At 37.3% G+C, this 22,367-nt stretch overlaps 1 protein-coding gene and 1 long non-coding RNA gene across 4 annotated transcripts in view; both read right to left on the bottom strand.

Moving 5' to 3' along the window:
- SHROOM3 (shroom family member 3) overlaps window positions 1–22,367 on the bottom strand; it is a 281,729-nt gene that overhangs the window by 231,706 nt on the left and 27,656 nt on the right. The window contains exon 1 of one of the 3 annotated variants that reach the window (XM_039845509.1): window positions 8,812–8,835. The exons of the other annotated variants lie outside the window; for them this stretch is intronic. Coding sequence (XP_039701443.1) covers window positions 8,812–8,820 — 9 coding nt within the window. The 5' untranslated portion in view covers window positions 8,821–8,835. Of the gene's footprint in view, window positions 1–8,811; window positions 8,836–22,367 lie in introns of those variants that run through there. 3 annotated transcript variants of the gene reach the window in all.
- On the bottom strand, window positions 16,963–19,158 carry LOC120588237 (uncharacterized). The gene is made up of 2 exons (XR_005649177.1): window positions 17,987–19,158; window positions 16,963–17,924 (listed from the first exon to the last, which is right to left on the bottom strand). It is a non-coding gene; the product is annotated as an uncharacterized LOC120588237 (long non-coding RNA).

Here is a 22,367-nt window from a genome sequence, read left to right as displayed (position 1 = left end):
GTTTTTAACATAAACAGGATCATAAATGAGGATGAGTGTGTGTGTCGGGGCAGGGAGTATGGAAGGAGTAATATAACAGACCTAGATTTTCATCTTCCATAATAGGAAGTCCATAGACAGTGCCTATATCTGAAAAAAATAACCTCAAGAAAAAGCCATATAGACGTTAGTAAAAATATGTTTACAAATATAAAAAGAAATAGTTAAGAGTTGAGTGGTTGCCTCGAGGAATCAGGAATGAAGTAGAATGGGACTAAGAGAGGGGAAGGTACCAGTATCTGTAGCCAAATAATTTTAGGATACTGTATTCTACATGTATTTCCTTGCCCTCTGGATTCATTGTAAATATTACTGATAATATTTACAGATGCCATTCATTAAGAACCTACTACGTGCAGGCCTAGGTATTATATGCATATAAAGTGGGGTAAAGCCACACTCTGGGAACAGGCTGTGGTATTAGGTCCTAGAGTCAAAACAGAAGTGGTCATCTTAAAAGGTCCAGATAAAGCATTCAATAAAATTCAATACTCATTCATACTTTCAAACAAAATCTTAGGAAATTAGGAATAGAACTTTCTTAAACCTCCTTTAATATTGTTGAGAACCTTGTTAAGTGGGTACTATTATTATTGTCATTTATCAGATAAATCTTAAGTTTACAGGGCTAGTAAGTTGCAGCGCTCTGCCTAGGTCCATGACTTGAGGTCTTTCTACCGTTAGGTTCTCCTTAGATCAAAGGGGCACAAGTACACAATAGTCCTTAGAATGAAAAGAAAACTGTTATACTCATACATTCTCTCATGTCCACAAGAGGGCATAGGGCTCATTTAAATTCAAGTCCAATGTTCAAAGAATGAAGTAACTGTGTAGTATCAAACTGTTTAAATATTAGTAAAATCGGAAATTCATAAGTGTGTATTCTACAGAGTCCACCTGCAACTTGTGTCAAAATTGACCAGCTCTGTACCTTTTAATAATAAAACCCCATTGTCAATACTGTCCTCATATACTTTTCCCTATACCAACGGTCCAGGGACACTCGGGCTATATTGAGGATGGACTGCATAACCAGCTGATTGGCACCCATGTAGTGGTGTTTCATGGATGATAGTTTAATGATTTCCAACTGGGAGAAAGTAGTAAGAAAGAGTACTCTTCTAGGGATCATGTATTAGACTTTGGGAATGGGGGAATTAAAAAATGTGTAATCACTATTAAATTTTATATTTGGAAAATTACTTATTGTTTCTATAACACAAATATTAAACAAAGGTTTGAGGTTTTTATAATGTTTATCAAAAAGAGGCAGAAATTTTAAAAACTGGGAAGTCTGATTCTATCTCATTTACACTCATAGGTGACCATACAAAATAATTTACAATACAGAGCATTAAGATCTCTCACATTCATTTCTTCTTTTTCATGTCTACTGCCACTTCCCTGGTTCAACTCTTTCTTTGTCCAGTTTCTGCTCATGTAGTTTTGTGAACGTGGAGGGTAGAGCCAAGCCCAGGGTAAGGGCTATAATATTGGGTTCTAGAGTCAAGTCAAAACAGAAGTGAACATCTTAAGAGATTTAGAAAAAGGTTTTGATAAAAGTCAGTACCCTCTTGATTTAAACAAAATCTTAGGAAACTAGGAATAATAAAGAATATATACAACAAGCCTTCTATAAATATTATACTTTATTGAATTTACAAGATCACTAGATAAAAAGTCAATATACAAAAATCAGTTATATGTCTATATATCGGCAACAAACTAATAGAAGATAACTTTTAAGAAACACTATTTACTATAGCAAATGAAATACCCAGGAATAGATTTAATAAAATATGTATAAGATCTCTACACTGATTACTACAAAATATTATTGGGCAAAATTAAAGAAGACCTAAATAAATGGAGAGCTATACCATGTGCATGGATTGAAAGACTCCATAATGTTAGAATGTTCATTTTTCATGAATTAATGTATAGATTCATCATAATCTTAATCAAAGTTTAAGCATATTTTTGTGGAAATTGACAAGCTGATTCTAAACTATAAATGAAGATGAGAAGGACTAAGAATAGCTGAGGCAATCTTAAAAAAGAACAAAATCGAAAGACTTCCACTTCCAGATGTCAAGACTCATTATAAAGCTATAATAATCAAGATTGTGCAACATTAGCAGAAGGAAGCTGACCAATGGAATAAAACATAGAGTCCAGAAATAAAACCACTTATATACAGTCACTTACATTATGAAAAGGGTAACACTGCAGTAAACTAAGGGAAAAAAATTAGTGTCCACTGGATAACCATATAAGAAAAAATGTATCAGGATTCTAATCTCAGATTACATTCAAAAATCAATTCCAGATAAATTGCAGATCCAAATGTGAAAGATAAAACTATAAAGCATTTAGAAGAAAGCATAAGGAAACATCTATATAATGTTGGAGTAGCAAACATATCTTTAAAAAACTATGAAAAGTAGTAAGCTTAAAGAAGGAAAAGTTATAATTAAAGTACATTAAAATTAGTAACATGTTTATTAAAAGATGTCATTAAGAGAATGAAAAAACAAGCCTTGGGGTGAGAGAAGATATTTGCAATACATATCTTCGACAAAAGACTTGTACTCATAATATATAAATAATATTCACATATCAATTTAAAAAAATACAGGCAACATGATTTTAAAATGGACAAATGGCTTGGATACTTCACCAAAGAAGATATCCAAATGGCCAATAAACATATAAAATGGTGTCCAATTTTCATAGTCATCATAGAAATACAAATTAAAACCAAAATGAGGGGAGTGTCTCCATAGTATAGCGGTTAGCACGTCTGCTTTACATGCAGAAGGTCCTGGGTTTGCGCCCCAGGTGGAGCCACAGACCATACCCCAGGTGCATCAGGCCCCGAGTACACACTGCAAGCGCGTGGGAGGAGACACCTCACCTTCAGAGATCCAGTTCTTAAGGGGAGACGGCAACATCTATAGGTCAAGGGTGAAATTTGGGGTGAGGGATAACTAAAGAGGGGGAAAAAATGACATACCACTGTATATCCACTAGGATGGCTAAAATGAAAAGGGTTGGTGAGTATGTAGAGCAACTGGAATGCTCATATACTGCTACTGGGAATATAAATCAGTAAAACCGCCTTGGGAAACTATTTGGCAGTATTTATTAAAGCCGAACATATGATTGTCCTATGACCCCCAAATTGCACTCTCACAAAGATAGGGACAGAGTTAAAGGAACTAAGAAAGGAAGGTGAAGTATCCTGGAGTCAGCAACAGCTGCCAGACACAAAGAGAGGGAATAGTCTTGAAACATTGTGAGGTCTGTAGCTGCAGGAGAGGGCTGCCAAAGGAGGTGGCCCTCTATAGAGCAACGCAAGCCCAGCAAACCTGAGGCCCACTCTCCAATTTTCTTCCATTATTTCCACTGGAAACCAGAGGGCAAGGGAGCTGGCTGAGAGAGTCTATGCAGCTCAGCCTCCTGGGGCCCAGAGCAGGGAAAAGGGCAGAGCATGGATGCGGAGGAGCAAAAGGAGAAAATCGGGCACACTAATGTCAAACCTAAAGTACGACTCGAGTCAGACAACCTGGCCCCAAGTTTGGCTCTGCCACATACATCTAACCTCTCTACACCTCAGTTTTCTCATCTGTAAAACAAAGATAATAATAATAATCTACCTCATAGAGTTGTATAATAAGCAAAAGAGTGGATACACAAGAAGTATCTAGCAGGTAACAAGTGTTTCATAAGTGGTAACTGCTATTATTATTTTAAGTGTCCCCCTTTACATGCTCTATGGTCATTTAAACAGATAAATTTATTAAATCTAAATATATCCTGTATTGTGCCTATGCTCAAGAAGCCCCTTCTGAGAGGAATGTTCCCTAACCTCTTTTCTAGAACCTTCCAAGAAACCTCTCAAATATGATTTTCTCCAAGAAGACTTCCCTGAGCGCCTCATCCAGAAGGAGCCTCTTCTGCACATCCAGAGACCTGTGTCCACTCCTCTCTGGTAGCACTTAACACAGTCGTCACCAAAATACAGCCCCATGTATACATGTCTATTCTCATTTTCTTAAAAACAGGAACCATATCTCATTCTTATTTATTTTTGAGCTAAATATATAGTAGCTAACATTATACCTTATATAGAGATGTTTGTTATCTTATTATGTTGGAATTTTAGTATATTGAATATTGCTTAAAATAAGTTTGCCATTGGATGACATTTTTAAATCCTGTAGTTATACTGAGTGTTTGTGGAGATGGCTTTTCTGTATCATCACTGGCAGTGAAAGGGAGCTAATCATAATTACTAGTTACTGGACATCTACTCTGTGCCAGGACTTTACAAATTATGTTGTGAAATTCTCTCAACCAGCCCACAAGGTAGAGACAGATGAGGGAAGTAAGGCTCAAAGAGATAATGTGATTCGCCCAAGGCCATAGCAGCTAGTAAGTGGTGGAGCTATGAGTCCCAGTTTGACCTCCAAAGAGCCTGTGCTATTTCTATAATGCCATGTGGCTTCCGACAATTAGTATAGACTAATGTCAGGTGTGAACAAGCACTTCCGGACTTCGCTTAACTTTCTTCATTTGTACAATGAGGGAAGATGGTGTGCTTTCTTAGTTTGCTTCCAGTTCTAAAATGTATGCTTTTAAAGAAGTCACTTTGTCTGTCCATATCATGTGCTAATTACTGCTAGGAACGTTTCTTCCTTCATAAAATTGGTTAGAAAATACCGGGGTTTTCAGTTTCTATCACACAAATGCAAGAGGCAGGTTTGGTGAAACTGCCTTCTATGGGACTCAAATTTCTCCTTCTTCAGTTTCATGGGTTACAGAGAAGTCAGCAAGAGTGTACTTTGTGTTTGCATAAAAGCAGAACACAAAAGAAAAGATCCAGGGTATTATTGAGTATTCCCATATCGAAAGAGCAAAGTTCAGTTTTGTTAGCTACTCTCGTTATTCAGCAAATGTGCCTCCCATCCATTGGTGATATCCCAGCGCCAAATCTCCATAGCATTCCCCTGCCTTTGGGAGATAAGCAGAAACCACTTACTGTTTTGTTAAACTAGAATATATTTAGTGATTAAGGGGTAGAATTAAGGTCACATTAATTCAACCATGCTACTTATGAACTCTATATAATTCACAAAGAAAGAAAAAGTCAACCAGTCCTCCTTATATACTGCCTAAGAAAGAGCTCTCCTTTGTCCTCTCCTTTTTTTATCTATCTATCTATCTATCTATCTATCTATCTATCTATCTATCTATCTATCATCTTTCCACCCATCTGTTCATACATCTCCACCTCTATCTATCTATCCATTTATCCATCTAGTTCTACATCTATCTATCTACCCATCTATCTATCTTCCTTGAACCATCTATCTTTCCCAGCCTCAATCCATCTCAAGTAAGGTAGGCATACAGCAGGTAAATTGCCAGTAGGACACAGTGGTGACCCCTCTGTGTGAACTCCCTAAGAACCAAAGGTGCAAACTCTCAATCTACAAACATGAAATAAAAACCTGCCTGAAGAGGCAGCCTATCTTTGATCGTATAAATGTAGATAGCTCTGTCTCATGACCCAGGAAATACAAACTGGCACAACTATAATCAAGAGAACAAACTAGAATTCACACAAAAGGAAAGGACCAAAGACTTCAAATCATGCCACTGGGCTCAAACCCCTTCGGTGGTTCCTCATCTCACTCAGAGGAAAAGCCAAAGTCCTTGAGTTGGTCAAGGGTTCCAACACGATCTGGCTGCCCACTACTGTCCTCCTTGCTTGCTCTGCTCCAGCCACTTGGGGTGTCTTTCTTGACCTTCTAACGTGTCAGGCATGCCCTGCTCGTGGCCCATGGACTAGCAACACCCTCTGCCTTGAATATTCTTTCTTCAAATGTCCTCACTGTCCACTGCCTTACCTCCTTGTTTTTCTATTTCTATTTCATTAGTTTTTACTCTTTATTATTACCTTTTTCCTGCTTTAAGATAATAAATTACTATTTAAGCCAGTAAATGTGGAAATTATTTGTTACTTAGCAATAGATTACTAAAACACAAAGGAGAATAGTTTCTCTGCAAATAAGCTACCTTAAGAAGTTCCAGGAGAAGTTTTAGATCGCCTAGACACACTTTTTGGGTTAAGCGTTATTAAAGTGTTTGCCTGATACGCTGTGAAATAAGAAATCATACAATGTTAAAATGAGTAAAAACATATTTTGCTCAGAGAGCTGAAGTGACTTGTCCAAGATCACATAGCTAAATAAAAACCGATCTAGAAATAGATTCTTAATTCTGTTCTCTATACATTCATTTATTTGTTCCACAAATATTTATTGAGCACTATGTTTACGTAAGGCACTAAGCTAGGAACTAGAGATACAGAGATGGTCCTTGTCCCTAGAGAGGTTACATTCCATCAGATGAGATAGAGCTTAAGCAATGAATTTTTTTGTTTGTATAATTACAACTGTGATGAATCGAAAGGGGGACTAGGGTGCTTTTGGAATATATAAAGGGGGGAAGGGTTCTGAAATAGTCTGAGGAGAAAAAGTGACAGTTAAACTGAACCTAAAAGTTGAGTAAGAATTAATTGAATGAAGAAGAAATAAGGAACATTCCAGGCAAAAGTAAAGGCACATATCCTTTTCACTACTCAACTGCCTCTCATGTAATGTCCTGGTGTTCCTTATTCTCCAATGCCTGGGTTAGCAAGGTACTTAGGAGATTAGAATAGCAAGTAGAAATACATAGGAAAAAAGAGAGAGTAAGAGAGCATGCACACATGAGAGAAAGAGGAGAGAGAGAGAGAGAGAGAGAGAGAGATTTAATAAAAGTGGAATTTCTCCTGACAGATTGACAGATTTATTAGGAGGGTCAACTAGTCCAAGAGAACCGGTGATGCCATGAAAACTGAAAGGTGGAAATTAAGCTGTTAACGGATGACTTGGGTCATATACCACCAAGAAGGAGTCTCACTAGGAAATCCTGTAGCTCCCATCATCTGTCTGTGCCTGGTGCCTTCATTAGAAATGTTGCACGAAGTCTTAGATACAAGAAGTGACGGCATCTCTGGGGCTTGGGGCGGGTAAGAGCTGCATGTACAGTGTGAGTTTCTCTGCTCTTCACGACTCATCGATGCTGACAGCATCCACGAGGATGGCCCATCCGACTCTCTAACACTGCAGTGTGTTTTGACCTTGCCCCAGAAACTTCCCTCCACTTGATTCAGACACCCATGCTTATGGCATATCCTAGACCTGTCCTTAGGTAGAAATGCCCTAACCCGCAAATCTTAAAGTCTTACCTTCCAAACTCTGAACAACCCTTCTAGCCTCCTAATCTTGCCACGTGTTCTGTGTTGTGCTCATCACACATATTCTTTGACCTTAACAATATCTTTGCTCCACTGACATCTCCGTTATCCCCCAAACTGTTCCTTCCTGGCTTCGAGTCCTTTCTTATCAAGCCTGGTCCCTTATCTTCCTAGGGCATCCATCTGTCAGAACTATACCACTACGCCATCTACATCTGTTTTCATATCTAGGCTACTGAGTGCTGAAGAAAATGAAACCACAGTACAGATTGGCGCCATGAAAACGTCATGGTCTCTCACATACAATGACAATCAGTGCTGTTCTTATTCCCCAGATTAGCCACATACTCCCCACATCAGACATTCACCAATCTTCTCAACAACCTTGTCTACTATGTCTCCCACATCAGAGAAAATAAGAGCCCACAGCACCAGAACCACATCAACCTTCTGCTCCTCTCTATCAGATGGGGTTTCCTAGAAGCAGAGCCAGAGACAGGGACGCATGTGCAAGTGCTTTACTGAGAGGCATTCTCAGGAGAACCCTGTAAGGAAGTGAGAGAGGCAGGATGGCACAGAAGGCAAAATGTGGTTCCAGCTGAAGTCTGTTCTCAGCCTGATCCTACGGGATCACTGGAGCGTAAGTAGCATTGCAGAGTTGTTTACTTTGAGGCAAGGAGGCCAGATTTTTGGACTCTCTTATCAATCATTGGCTAAAAGCCATCCCTGGGGAAGGGTTCATACTCTTTTAGCAGAGGGCAATTTTCCATGGGAGAGTGCAGCTGGGAGCCTTCCAGCCAATACAGCAGCACAGGGTTGGGGACACCAGTCCAATTAAGGAGAACTTGTTATGGCACCAACAACAGCTCTTACAACTGCCAAGCCCACAACCTTACCTACATCTATTGTCTTCCTCTCATTGCTGAACACCTCAGTTTCACTCCTCCCCCCAACACCCTCCTAACCCAGTGTGAACTACAGTGCTCATTACATTTTTGTTTAACCATCAGCTTAATTTATTTTAAAGCTCCCAGATGGTGGGGACCATTCATTTTTCTCAGTATCCCTGGTGCCTGCCACATAGAAAAAAGCTTTTCTGAATGAATGTTTTGGGCTCGTTAGCGGCTCACCAGCAGGCATGTCAAGTCAGGTAGATAACAGTTTTTTAAAAAGAAGAAGAGCCTTTCATCCTTTGAATCAGATTGCATAGGTGACAAACTTAAGCAACACCTTTAGAACTGACCTTGACCAATGACTTCTATTTGCCAAATTCCATACTTGGCATGTTGGGCCCCAAAGGTTACAACACAAGGACCACTCAGAGCACCACACAGAGGGCGCTACAGTCAGCCCCTCCCACCACTCAATCTTGGGATAAATAAAAAGCCAGGGTTTGTAGTTACTTTCGAGTTACCCACATTTTGGGGGGGTAGGAGGACATCCCCTTATCATTAGACACCTACCTCTGCCATACCTTGTATCACGCGTGTGTCAGTATCAGCATGTTCTTATTCTTGTCATTCTCTTGCGACTTTTGACCTAAAGGCCTTGTGCCTTGAAATGCTTACCATCTGGGAGAGGACTCCTCCATTCCTCTAGCTCCACAGTCTTCTTACTTCATGGGAAAGCTCAGTTGCCCAACCCAGAGGTGTTAAGTGATCTTGTTTGACAAACTGGAACAAAGCTAGTAGTGCACGATGTTGATTCTGCCTCTGAAGTGCTACAGGCAGCTAGCTATATACCGGGTGAAAATCCAAGTGCAATTTTGTCCCTCTTTGTTGTAAAGACTCATGCTACGTGGGTAAAGAGTATACAGGGAACTGAATGATGAACATAAATAAAATCTAAAAAGGCCCAGAGATTTAGAAAAGAGTTTGAGAAATTTGGCAATCATTTTTCTATTGAGAAATAGCTAGTTCAGAGGAGGGAAAAAAATCGATCCAAGGCACACAGCTGCAAAAATCAATTTAATTAGGGAGGGGGCAGTGAGCATAGAGAATGAGAAAAATAAACAAGGGCCAACCTATTCAGCTGATAATAAAAAAATTAATATTTTCATTTTATGTTAAAGCCAATTAAGGGTGACAAGGAAAAGGGAGTAGAAGTGATGTTCAAGGTTAAGCGAAGAACAAGAAAGGAGAAGGAGGGCTCTCTTCTCATCCAATTTCTGGTCTATACCTCAGTTTTTTCACTCCCCTCACCTCTGGCTGAACCCACTCAGCCCCCGGCGGAGACATCAGACCTATCAAGTCTACAGAACCCTCCAGCAGCATTTCCTTTACCCTTTCTTAAGCAATTTAGGCTGATGCCATTATCATCAATTACTCCTCCCAGAATTAGAGTTGCCAGATTTAGCAAATACAAATACAGGACTCCTAGGTAAACTTGAATTCAAATAGATAATGAATAGGTTTTTAGTAAAAGTAGACCCCGTGCAATATTTGGTACATATTTATGCTAAAAAAAAAAAAAAGAAGAAGAAAAGAAAAGAAAGTAAAATAAAATACAACTCTTCTTTACCTGAAATTCAGATATAATTAGGTGTCCTATATTTTATCTGGCATCTCCGCCCAGAATCCCACCATCAAACCAAATATTGTTGAGATTATAGCTCTAGCAAAATTCTTATTTGTCTTTAGGTGCATTCTCTCAGAGATGAGTGTAGGGATGACCCAAACCTGGCTCCATCCTTCATGTAGAACACAAGAATCTGTGCCTACAGTAGTAGAAACTCTAAGCTCACGTGGACAGGATCTTACACATCATTGAGGCAAATATTTTTATTGACAAATATGGTAACTCCAAAAGATTAAATATTCTTCCTGAGTGGTAGTTATTAATGCAGAGTCAGGACATATTTGCTTTTTTTTTTCCCTTCCTCTTTCACAAGAATTTTCTTATCATAAACTTTATATATAAACACACCAACCTCAGGAGCCAGATGATGAAGTGGATACTAAATTCTAAAATAATTTTGTAAACCTAAAAAGTATAAAATGAATAATGAGAATAGTGTATAAAGTGTTGACTTTTGTGAAATCTAACTTGTACCTTTTGAACCACATGTTGAAATTCTGCAATTAATTACTTTTCAATCAATCAGTCATTCAGACCTTCAGAATGCATACTCACCGCAATTCAAAAGAGCCACAAAGCAGGCCATTCTCGTTTAGTGCACATCCATCACTGGGCTCAACATGCCTCTGTGCCAACAGCAGACACCAGCAGATGCAAGGAAGGTGGGAGGAAGCAAATGAAAAGAGCGGCAGTTCTGAAAGAAGAAAATGCTTCCTGTGCCTAGTTGGTATCTAAGGGCTGTGCGAATGCTGCAATTTACCAATAAGAATTGTCGTCATTTGAGAAGCGCACTTCAACACTGCCACCTACCAAGGAATCTCACCTAGCAGCAAACTGGGTCTCAGATCTGGGCCAGGCTGTTTGACTTTTAGAAACTTTTGTTAAAGAGCCCTCGTTTTCTAGAAATGGCATCCAAAGTGCATTGTCCTTTTTAGGAACTCCACAGGCTTCAGTGGACAATTCTGATGATCACTACCCATGTGGTGTTTTTCCCAAATTAATATCTAAAAGAGAAAATACAGCCAGGTTTGGATCTTGAGGTAATGTCAGATCTGCATAAAGTCTACATCAATTTGGATGCTCTGGCTACAAATAAGAGAATACCCATCCAAAAATGGCTTGAAGAACAGGGGTTTGTTTGTTTTTCACATTACAAGTGAAGAGATAGATGGTTCCCGTGTTGTTTCAGGAGCAGTGTTAGGACTGAAAGCCAACCTCCCACCTGTTTTCTTGGCCTACACCTCAAGATTACAAGATGGCTGCAGCAGCTCCCTGTATGATAAACTTGCATTTGAAAGCCAAAGAGAAAGAATTTTTTTTACTAGACCTTTCATCATCAGAGAGAAAAAATCTTTCCTAGAAACCTCCAGCGGGTATCCACTTGTGTCTTATGAGTTGGGTCACATGCAATGAGATCTAGGAAAGCAAGAATCCAAATTTTTTAGTTTCTACGGAGTGAGACAAAGGCTCTGACAGCAAGGAAAAGACCGCCACACTTCCCACTAACTGGTATACTCTGCACATCAGTGCCCTGCTATCACCACAGGCCCAAAACATCACCCCAGGCCTCACAGTCTTTCTAAACTGGCTTTCTCTCTTCATTTCCCTATTTCTATTCATGATGCCAGCAATCCTTCTTCACTATTTTAGAGACCTCAGATTTACCTCAGACTCCTTCCTTTTCCTAATTCCTATAACTAATCAGTCCCTACATCTCAAGGTCATCCATCCCTTCTAAGAGTCTTCTATCTCTCCTCTTCTTTGAGTTTTAACCTAGAATATTAATTCAGACCCTTATCCCTCCCTTCACAGCTGGACTAAAGTACAAAAGCCACCAAATCATTCTGCCCTCATGCTAGATATTACTTTTTCATGCTTCCTGTTCAGAAAACTTTCAAGGATTCTCCCATGAACCACGGAAGATATTTCAAAACCTTTAGCCTAATTCTTAAGGTCAGCCACAGTGGGCTGCAGTAGATAAGAAAGAGAACATGTAGTTAAATGACATATGTGATACTTGGCTACTGACTTACCCCTCCAAGGCTCAGCTTTTTCACTCATAAAATGGAGGGGATGATAATACATAGCACACATGATAAGTGTTAGCAAGTGGTTATTATTATTTTTTTCTGTTATTCCATTATTAAGTAGCAGGCACTCTACCATGTATTAAAATGTATAAGTGGGTAATATATACATGGTAATATATACATCAGCTCAATGAGCTGATTTCAATTGGTGAAATAAAATTCAACTATTCCTTTGGCCGTTTGCACCTCTAATCCACCATTGGACATCCATTTTATAAACTGATTATTTGTCTTTCTCTACTCGACTAAGGAGAGACCTAAGGGTAGAAACATTTTAGGCTATGGTCATTCTTCAAGAAAGCTTTGTCCAAAATTCTAAAACCTCATTTTGTCCTCAAGGCCTTTATTTGCTCTGAGGCCATTAACCCTGGCTCATGTCTTGACTCACTCTTTCAAAGCACACTATGCTTCTAGAAGCTGTTAACAGTTATTATTTTTATCTTCATCTGACCTCTGTGCTACTTCAAAAAGCAGAAATGAAGACATGGTGGCTCTTTGTTTCCACAGTTAGATGGTTTCTATAAATTTTAAGTACTGGACATTAAAGGTCACACCAGGGATTAAATGGACACATAAATTACATTCTTCTCGCTTTGCTATGGTCTTGTGACTTAGATTTTTCATCTTTAAATTGTGATTTCTCTTAATTTGACTCTTTTGCCAGTTACTACAAACCAGCTATAATAAAAGAAATATCCTATGGCGCTCATTCTCTGTTTGACAAATAATAATAAAAGGTGTATGTATCTTAAAGATAAGCAAGACCTGTACCTTGCAGGTACCTTCCAGCTACAAAAGAATTACATATAACTAATGCTTCTTTTGTCTGCTGAAATTATCCACGCAGTGAAAAGCCCAGGACAATGCCTAAGTTCACCAGTTCATTTTGGCAACGTGCTGGCCGGTAGCTGAGCCCTCCCTTCCTCCTTCCTCTAGAGCTCTGGTCAGAGGCAGGCGTGAGAGTTTCTCCATGCTTCCAATTTGTGCAGGAAAACTTAGTGGTTAGGGGTGCTCACTCTGGAACTAGACCACCTGGGTTCAAATCATGGCTGTGAGACTTTGGGCAAGTTCCTTAACTTATTTGTGCCTGAGTTCCTTCGGCTAAGTTAAGGCTAGAAACGAATTGACCTCATAGGCTTTCCATGAGACTCAAGTTAGTTGTTATATGCAACATGCTTAGGGCACCACCTCACAGGTGATTAAGAACTATGTAAGTGTGAGCTGTTGTTATTACTAATACACTTTCCCTTGGCTTGGCCACCTGTCAGCAGTCTTGATGGCTTGCTGGAACACATCCTAAACATTTCCCCAAAGCTCTCTATTCAAAACCTCAGGCCAGCCTATAAATCAACCCATTTCATTCTGTAGAAAAGAGCCCAAGAAGAATAAATGGGGAATGCTGGATACTGTGGGGCTAATGCTTTATCGGGGTTTTAAGAAACCTGGACAATAGAAATGCAAACTGCTTTGCTTAAAGGGGAGTCCATATTTTATTCCTCTTCAATGAAACAATGTTCTTAAAAGCCAAACAGCACCCCTCTTGCTGCCTAAGCTTTGTAACTTTCTATTGAAATATACATGCCACTAAGAAAATTGTTAATGTCTGCACAGTTCAAATAGCTTTAACTCAAAAAATCAGACTTTTGACAAGTCCATGAATCCTGGGATCTCAATTCTAAGGTAATGTTTATTTTGCAAAGTTATAACCAGAGCACCTAAATGCATAAAGTTACTCCTATGATAAAAAATATGGTCTATTTTTTAAAACCTTTCTGGTGGTCCTTATTCTCAGTTAGTGGCCTCCTTTTTAAAAACTAAATGATATAATTTATACACTTAAACAATTTGTCTCCAATACTGGAAGTTCTTTGTACCATCTTTAATAATACCTCTAATAACACAATACCAGAAGCTAAGAATAGGTTGAAAGAAGCAGACTGCAACTTCTTCATAGTTTCAGGATAAACGACACATTTTACAAGGCACATAAAAACCATGATGACATACGTATTAAAAGTTCTTTTCATCTAAAGACTATAAAAATACTTTGGCTGAATTATCTGTGTTTCAGGTCTATAAGCTCAGTAAGTGGCACTAATGAAAAGCCAAAAAAAGCCAAAAGAAAGAAGGATGGCAAGGAACTAAGAGAGCAAAGTCCCTAGAATAATCTGAAATTGGCTCCATCCATCCTTTGAGAGTTGACTAACGGAAACAGGGAACTCTGTTTTCTACTCTATAGTTCCAATTCTTACTGAATGCTGTCTCTGTTCCAAGTGCAGTAGCAAAATAATAAATCAGAATGAATTCAATGTAAGTATGACCCCATTCGAAGAGACTAAACATTTAGTACAATTCAGTTTTCTGTGGTTCACCTATTGGTTCACACCATAGCTGTGGGTGGGGGGTGGTGAGAGGTTGGTGCAGGACCAAGAACATGTAACTCTTCCCTCAGAAACACACCATTAATGAATTTCAACATAATAGTAAATAATGGAGATTTCTAAATTAAAAATTGCCTTTCTCCGCAGCAATTCTACTCATAAGTATATAACCAAGATAATTGAAAATATATGTCTATACAATCTGTATGTGAATGTTCATACAGCATTATTCATAATAGCCAAAAAGTAGAAATAACTCAAATATCCTCTGACGGATAAATGGATAAATAAAATGTGGCATATTCATATAATGGAATACAATTTGGCAATAAAAAGAAACGAAGTACTGATACATGCTTAACTACGGATAAACCTTAAAAACATTATACTAAGTGAAAAGCCAATCACAAAAGGCCACACAGTGTATGATTCCATTCATATGAAATGTCCAGAGTAGGCAAATCTATAAGGGACAGAATATAGATTAGTGGTTGCCAGGAGCTAGGGGAAGGAAACTGCTAATAGGTATGGGCTTTTGGGGGGAGAGTGATGGAACGTTTTAAAGTTGATTGTGGTGATGCTTGCGTTACTCTATAAATCTACTAAAAATCATTGAATTGTGCACTTTAGATGGATGAATTTTATATGTGAATTATATTTCAATAAAGCTGTTTTTTTTTAAAGTTACTTTTCTCTCATTTCTTCACCAAATAGATATTTATTCAGCAGTTACTCAGTACAAGTTACAGGGTTAATAGTGAAGTATATAAGACACACAGTAGACCTTTGTCCTATACAAATGATACTTCTAGAAGCATTTCCACATCACCAAATAAATGATTACCACTAGGGCTGTTACATTGCACAACCATGGGCAGTGTCATTCATTTTGGAATCTTTGTGACTGGTGTCCCCAGGAGTCATGCAGAGCAAAATCTCACGGCCATACAGGGCAGTCCTGGCTACTACTAAGATACTAGCATGTGGTTTTCTTTCCTGGATTTCCCCTTCTCCATCATTGCCAAAAAACTAAATTTTTTTAAACAAGAATTATTAAATATGTTCCAATGGATTGGGATGCTTATAGTAGTTGGTCGGCCAGGCTATATGGCTGATCCCCAGTAGGCATGGCCAATACTCATGAGGCTCTACAAGGAAAAGTTCCATGATCAACCCAACTGTCTTGACCCCATCTCATACAAATACTTAGAAAAGAGGTTCGAATCCATCCTGTGGTTATAAATTACCAATTTTATTATAGGCAAATAATCTTTCTCTGAATATTTTAAAAATCCTTTTCAAAATATACCGTTTGCCATCCACTACCTGCTCTGGCCTTTTTGAACTGCCAATTAAATACACAACTTTCTGTGCTTTTGAAGTAAATATAGTTAATAAGGCAAATACTTATGCTTATTGATCAAACAAACACATTTGTGTTCACTTCCATCCCAACCAACAGAAATGAAAGCTGCTAATCTTTAAGTAAGGGGCAGTGCACACATTTTTTCTTCTTTATGTCAGAGAGAGTGGGAAGCAACTAGTCACATCTATAAAATCTCATATGTGTTTGTTTAAGGGGTAAGAAAGCAAAAAAAAAAAAAAAGAAATGATCAAACTAACATAGAAATCATATTAGTATCTGTGCAAATAAATCTTATGACTATGTAAGACTAATTCCCTAAAACCATTTGTTCTATTTAGTTTTAACAAATATTTAATTATTATGATACATTTCAGACATATAAGGCATAAAAATAATGAAACATCCCTGTGTCTACTACCACTATACTTAAGCCATAAATACAACTTGAGCCCCTGATCACATTATTCTCTTCTCTATATATTTTCAAATGACTTGGGGAAGGACAGAAAGGTGATGACAAAGCCCTTTCAGGAACTGCCGGGCAAAACATGGGTCGCAGCCAAGCCAACATTCTGTAAAGATACTGGTGCCTTTTATAGTCTGATCTAAAGGGATTGCCTGACCAAAACTAACTCCAATCCATTCTGCCAGAATGTCTCAAACACTCACTCCTAGTTCCTCTTTTATGCTAAAGCATCAAAGCCTCTATACAGAGGCAAACAAACATAACTTACCCATTTATATCAGGTGGATTGGTTCATAAAAACACTATATCTCTGGATACTTATTTCTGAAACAAAATATTCTAAACAAATAAACATGTAACTCTTCTCTCATAAATGTTCTATCAATTTTTCTATTCATATTAGGAAAAAAATACTCAATTACTTTCCAACCCTTCTTACCAATTTGAGCCAAAAGGAGCTTTATATCCTCTTTTTCACAAGAAAAGGAAAAAAGAGGCCGGAGTCCACGCGATTGGCAGGAGGCTGGTATCAGTTAGGGACAGAAAGGTGTGGACATAAAGCAGAGGGGCAAGAGATAGTTGACTGTTAATTTGACTTCTCAACTTCTGAATCCAGAGAATACACAAGACATTGAAACAATATGGAAAGGTAACTACAATAGGGTTATATGATCTGAGAAGGAAATCAGTTCTTCTATTATTTAATATTTACTGTGAAATTTTTTTTTTTTTTTAATCACGTTGGATTCCATCTCCTAGCAGAGACTTGAGGGAATAGACATAGGAAGGTTATATTGTGGTCAGCAGAGTAGAGAAAAAAGGGTGGAGGGCTTCAGTGCTTTCTCGATTTAGCTGGTCTGGCTGGGAGCATGAGAGCTTGGGTCCAGGAGACGGAAGTGGGGACGAGGGGGGCAGGGAAGGAGACAAAAGGGCTGGCCCTGGCCAGTTTCTCAAATGTCAGGCCCACTGCCTGGGCTCTGAAACTTAGATTGTAATCACAGCCCTCTTACTTTCTGCTAACAGATGTTGGGTCTCCAAGTCACTACATCTCAACCACATTTTTGCAATCTGAGTAAAATCCCTGGTATTAGAAAGAAAGGAGAGTTGAAAGGCTGCTCCTGCTGAACTGTAATCAACTCTCTCAAGACCTATTTTTTAATTTGCTTTTTGTTTTGTGTCATCTTTGTGTCATCATTCCATGTTCACAATGAGCTTTAGTGTTCCCTCAAGATAAAAGAAAATGCTAACTAAAGATTATGGACAGAAAAAGAACCATCCTTCACACCTCCTGTGTTCTTTACCACGTATTTATATCTCAATTCTTTCTAAAGACAATTATAGATGACTTTATAAGAAATATATATATTTACACATCTATACATTCACATATATATCAATCATACAAACCATATGTACACATATGTGATAAAGTAGAAAGAAAAATTATGACAATAATTTAAAAGGTTAAAATTAATATCATCACTGTAACTGAGCATTAAGAATGATTTTGAGCCTCCAAACAATTCAGGCAAAAACAGAAAAAGGATAAATTATGTACAGTCTTACAGCAAGGGGCAATGATCTGAGTTTCCCTAAGGGGGGCTGTCCTTTTTTTCTTGCCACACATCAAATTAAATGAAATCTTATTTACTTTAAGAAATGTTGCTTTCATCCTCTCTTATTTCAGACATATAAACTGAATTACTTTAAGAAATGTTACTTTAAGAAATATTGCTTTCATCCTCTCTTATTTCAGACATATGAAGATATATTTCATGAACATTCTCTTATATCTTTAAATCCTTACTTATTTCTCCAAACTCATAGAAATAGAAGTAGAGCCTATCTCAACTAATCAGCAGTCACACTTGTCATAGAAACCCATAACGCATTCTCAGAAGCATTATCTTAATGCAATAGGTTATACATGGGGGATTAAGAGATGAAAGGAGAGGCTACACATCCTAATTCTTAATCTTCTGCTATTTCTGCTTAAGAAAAAGAAAGACATTTCAAAGAACTGTGTTGACCACCCCCCCACACAAAAAAAAAATTACACAGAGCAAATATCTAAGACAGGACAAAAGGGTACATGGTCAGATCTTTTGAAAGTAAAGCTGATAACCAAATAGGCCCATGGACTTATTTGCAGCAATTCTTTAACCAAGAAACAGAAAAATAGACGGGCTCAGATAAAAAAAAAAATTTCTAGAGAGGAATCGGATTTTGTTGCCACTAAGCTGGTTTACAAGAAATGCAGTAATCTGATGCTCGGAAGCCAAGTCTCTTTAATAATGGAGGGATCAACATTTAGAAAACTAGAGAAAACAGATCCTAGGCCGGACCTTCAGTTTTTAGTGGAAGTCATATAATTGGAGCAAATGGCTTCAGGAGTGTAGATCGAGAGATTATCTCTCCTTGTATATGAAACACATGCACTTCTCTAATCTAATTAGGTAACTGACTCTTTCAAAACAAAAAATTTTCAAATTACTCTAAAAAATTGCCACCTCCAGATTCAGACTCCAGAGTCCCCAAAGTTTCATTTCCCCCCATATGCTAGTACTCAACACACTGCTTGACTCGTAGAAATACTCTGCTGGCATGGCTGCTCTAAGATTATTTTGTATGTCCATGCACTTCATCAGGTTTAAAAAAAATTAATTATCATACAGGCAAGATAGTTTCATGTGATTTCTAGAATGAAGGGATTTCTTTAGAACAGTATTATTTTGTGTTGATTAAACCACATGGACCCCAGGGAATATTGTAGAAAACATTAGGAGAATTTACCACTGAATGTTTTCTCATTCACTGTAAGTTTTTTTCCCCACAATGGAATATTAGATTAAAGAAGGCTGATGTAAGTAATGAATCTGTAGTTAATACTTTTACTGAACCGGTCCTTCTAAAGAACTGTGTTGAAACAATGCAATATATATATGACATATTGTTGAATTGTATACTTGAAACTTACTTGATTTTATTAATCAACGTCACTCCAATAATTTTTACTAAAATTAAAAAAAAAAATAACTGTGTTGAGAAAGTTAAATGCAGTGTAGAAATTCAAGTGATTTGCTTTGAATTTTTTAACATTCTATTTCACCTTGTAGTTTTCAGTACTAAAAGCCAACATCTGCTTTATAAGCTTTCAAAATGTCCAATAAGCACATACTCAAAAAGCAAGGTAGGACACAGATTTTATACATCTCTGAATTAAGATTTTATTTTATAATACATTTATTAGAGCTTCCAAATACTAATTTGATCATATTTCTAAAATTTCTTTAAATAGTTATGTCTTTCTCTAATAGAGAAATGGACCATGGTAAAATACAGAGTAAAAAAAGTCCTCTGTCTGTGACCCAGGGGTCTTGTTTCTTCTACCAGCATCTATGAAACTGCGACAGGCAAACATATTAGCTTGCTAGCAGTTCTTGACAACTCTCATCAAATTATATAAGTGTATAAATGTCCTGTTGAGACCTGGACTGATACACTAATATATTTCCCCTTTTCTGTTCTCCAAATCAGGGGTGTGTATTAGTGGACATGACAAAAATCTCACTTTCATCTTCTATTACTTCTTTTCTTTGAAAGATAGCCATGCTTCTATATGCCCATAATCTAATTTACTGGGCTAATATAGATCAAGTTCTTTGGGGAAATTTTCTAAAATTATATATATTCCCTAACACAAAACTAAACTACCAAGTACAAAATCACTTGTACCCTCTAGTACAAAGCCTATGAGAAATGTAGAGATGAAGATGAAAATGATGCTGGACTAAAATCCTGAACTACACCCTAGTCACATTACTTTCTCAATAATTTCTAATAGTTCTCCAATGACAACTTCCCAGCAATGGAACCACTTATAATTTGATCCCAAATCAAATTAATACTTCTAAATTTGTTTTCTATTCATTAACTCTATAATTCAGTCAAATACAACCATTACAAAGCATGAAACTGTCTCATATTTTATTTATTTTATTGAGATATAATTAATCTGTCGTGATATTCAGCTTATTAGAGTATACAAGTCAGTGTGTTTTCTTAGTACATACACAGTGTTTTGCAACCATTGCCACTAATTCTATAACATTTTTTATTACCCCAAAAAGATATTCTGTACTCATTAGTAGTCGCTCCCTAAGCCCTGCCTCCCTGCAGCCCCTGGCAACCACTAATCTATTTTCTGTTTCTATGGCCTTGCCTATTCTGGACATTTCATACAAATGGAATCATATAATATGTGGTCTTCTGTGACTGGTTTCTTTTACTAAGCAAAATATTTTCAAAGTTCATCCATGTTGTAGTAGGAATCAGTACTTCATTCTTTTGTATAATTGAATAATAATCAACTGTATGGATATACCACATTTTATTTATCCACCAGTTAATGAACATTTGGGTTTTTCCCTCACTTTTTGATCCTTCTAAACAGTGCCGCTATACACATTCATGTTTAAGATTTTGTGTGAACATATGGCTTCACTTCTCTTGGGTATTCACTTAGGAGTGAAATTTCTGGGTCATGTAACTCTATGTTTAACTTTTTGTTAATTATGTTTTTCAAACTGGCTACACCATTTTACACCATTCCCACTGGCAACGGATGAGGGTTCCAGTTTCTCCACACCTTTGCCAACACTTGTTAATGTCTTTTTCATTATAGCCATTCTAGTGGATGTTGTACCTTATTGTGGTTTTGATTTGCAATGCTCTGATAAGTAATGATGTTGAGCATTTTTTCATGTGCTTCTTGGCCATTTGTCTTCCTATTTTGGAGAAATGTCTAGTCAAATCTTGTGCTCATTTACAATGAGATTATTTATCTTTTTTCATTGTTGAGTTTTAATAGTTTTTTCTTTTTTATTTTATTTTTATTTCAGCTTTATTGAGGTATAATTGATAAATGTAATCATTTTTATATATTCTAGATACCAGACCCTTATCGGATATATGATTTGCAAATATTTCTCCTATTCTGTGGGTTGTCTTTTTCACTTTCTTGAGTGTCCTTTGAAGCAAAAGTTTTAATTTTGATAAAGCCAATTTATCCTTTTTTAACCCCCTTTGGTTGTTTGTGCTTTGGGTGCCATATCTAAGAAACTTCTTCTTAATCCAAGATCAGTAATATCCCTTTTTTTTAATTGAGATATAATTCACATGCCATTCTTAAAGACTTTTAAAATTGTGAATATAATACATACACCAAGAAGTACACATAATATAAATGCATAACTTAATTATTGTAGAACTATCACCCAGGTCAAGAAATAGAATATAGCCAGATCCCCAGGAGGCTCTCTCCAGTCCCACCACTGTTTCCCAATCATAACACCCTGTCATCTCCATGACAGGATTGTGGGTCTCAAAGGCAAGTCCCAAATTAGATCCATCTTTGTGTTTGAACAGCATTTATTACAGTACTTGAAAGAAAGAAATAATGGAAAGTTGATTAATTTTACTATCTAATAGCATCTCTAAATTTTTGATTTATGAAAAGGTTTAAATTATTGCACAAAGCTGTGTTTCTTAATCCATTTTTGTTTTTCATTTGTTTTGTCCCAATGCACATGACACATTAGGTACATGACACATTTTAATCAGTTAAAGGCTGACTTTAGTTGGGGAAGGAAAATAATAATATTCATAATAAATTAGATAACGGTTATTTATTGCATGCTTACCATATGCCTGAGACTGTGTGAAGCATTATGTCAATTTCTACAACACCCTTAATGAGATGTCTATTTTTATTTCTCCCCTTCTCTCCTTCCCATCTCCCCCAAACCCCACTCTTTAATTTTTACCAACAGAAGCACTAAAGTTTACCAAGGCTAAGTAACATGCTCCAACCCATACAACTAACAAATGCAGAGACAGGATGCAAAACCAGACCACCTGACTCCAGAGCCTACAGGAGACAACTCTCAACTCTTCCCAGATAATTCTGACGCCCAAAGTACCTGAGAGCTGTCCTTAAATTTGTTTAGGAAAAAAGATGTTCACTGGATCCCTTGTGTCTTTCTCAGTTGTTCTTTCAGATGTACTTAGCCTTGGTACAGGAAGTAGTCAGTAAATAGTGTTTATTACAACTCTTTCTGATTGTTGGATGTTGGACTTA

The sequence above is a fragment of the Pteropus medius genome, unplaced genomic scaffold (assembly GCF_902729225.1).
Source record: "Pteropus medius unplaced genomic scaffold, Ma_sr-lr_union100, whole genome shotgun sequence".
Lineage (NCBI taxonomy): Eukaryota > Metazoa > Chordata > Mammalia > Chiroptera > Pteropodidae > Pteropus > Pteropus medius.
The sequence above is the reverse complement of the archived record's forward strand: the minus strand, read 5'-3'. Positions and strand labels throughout refer to the sequence as shown.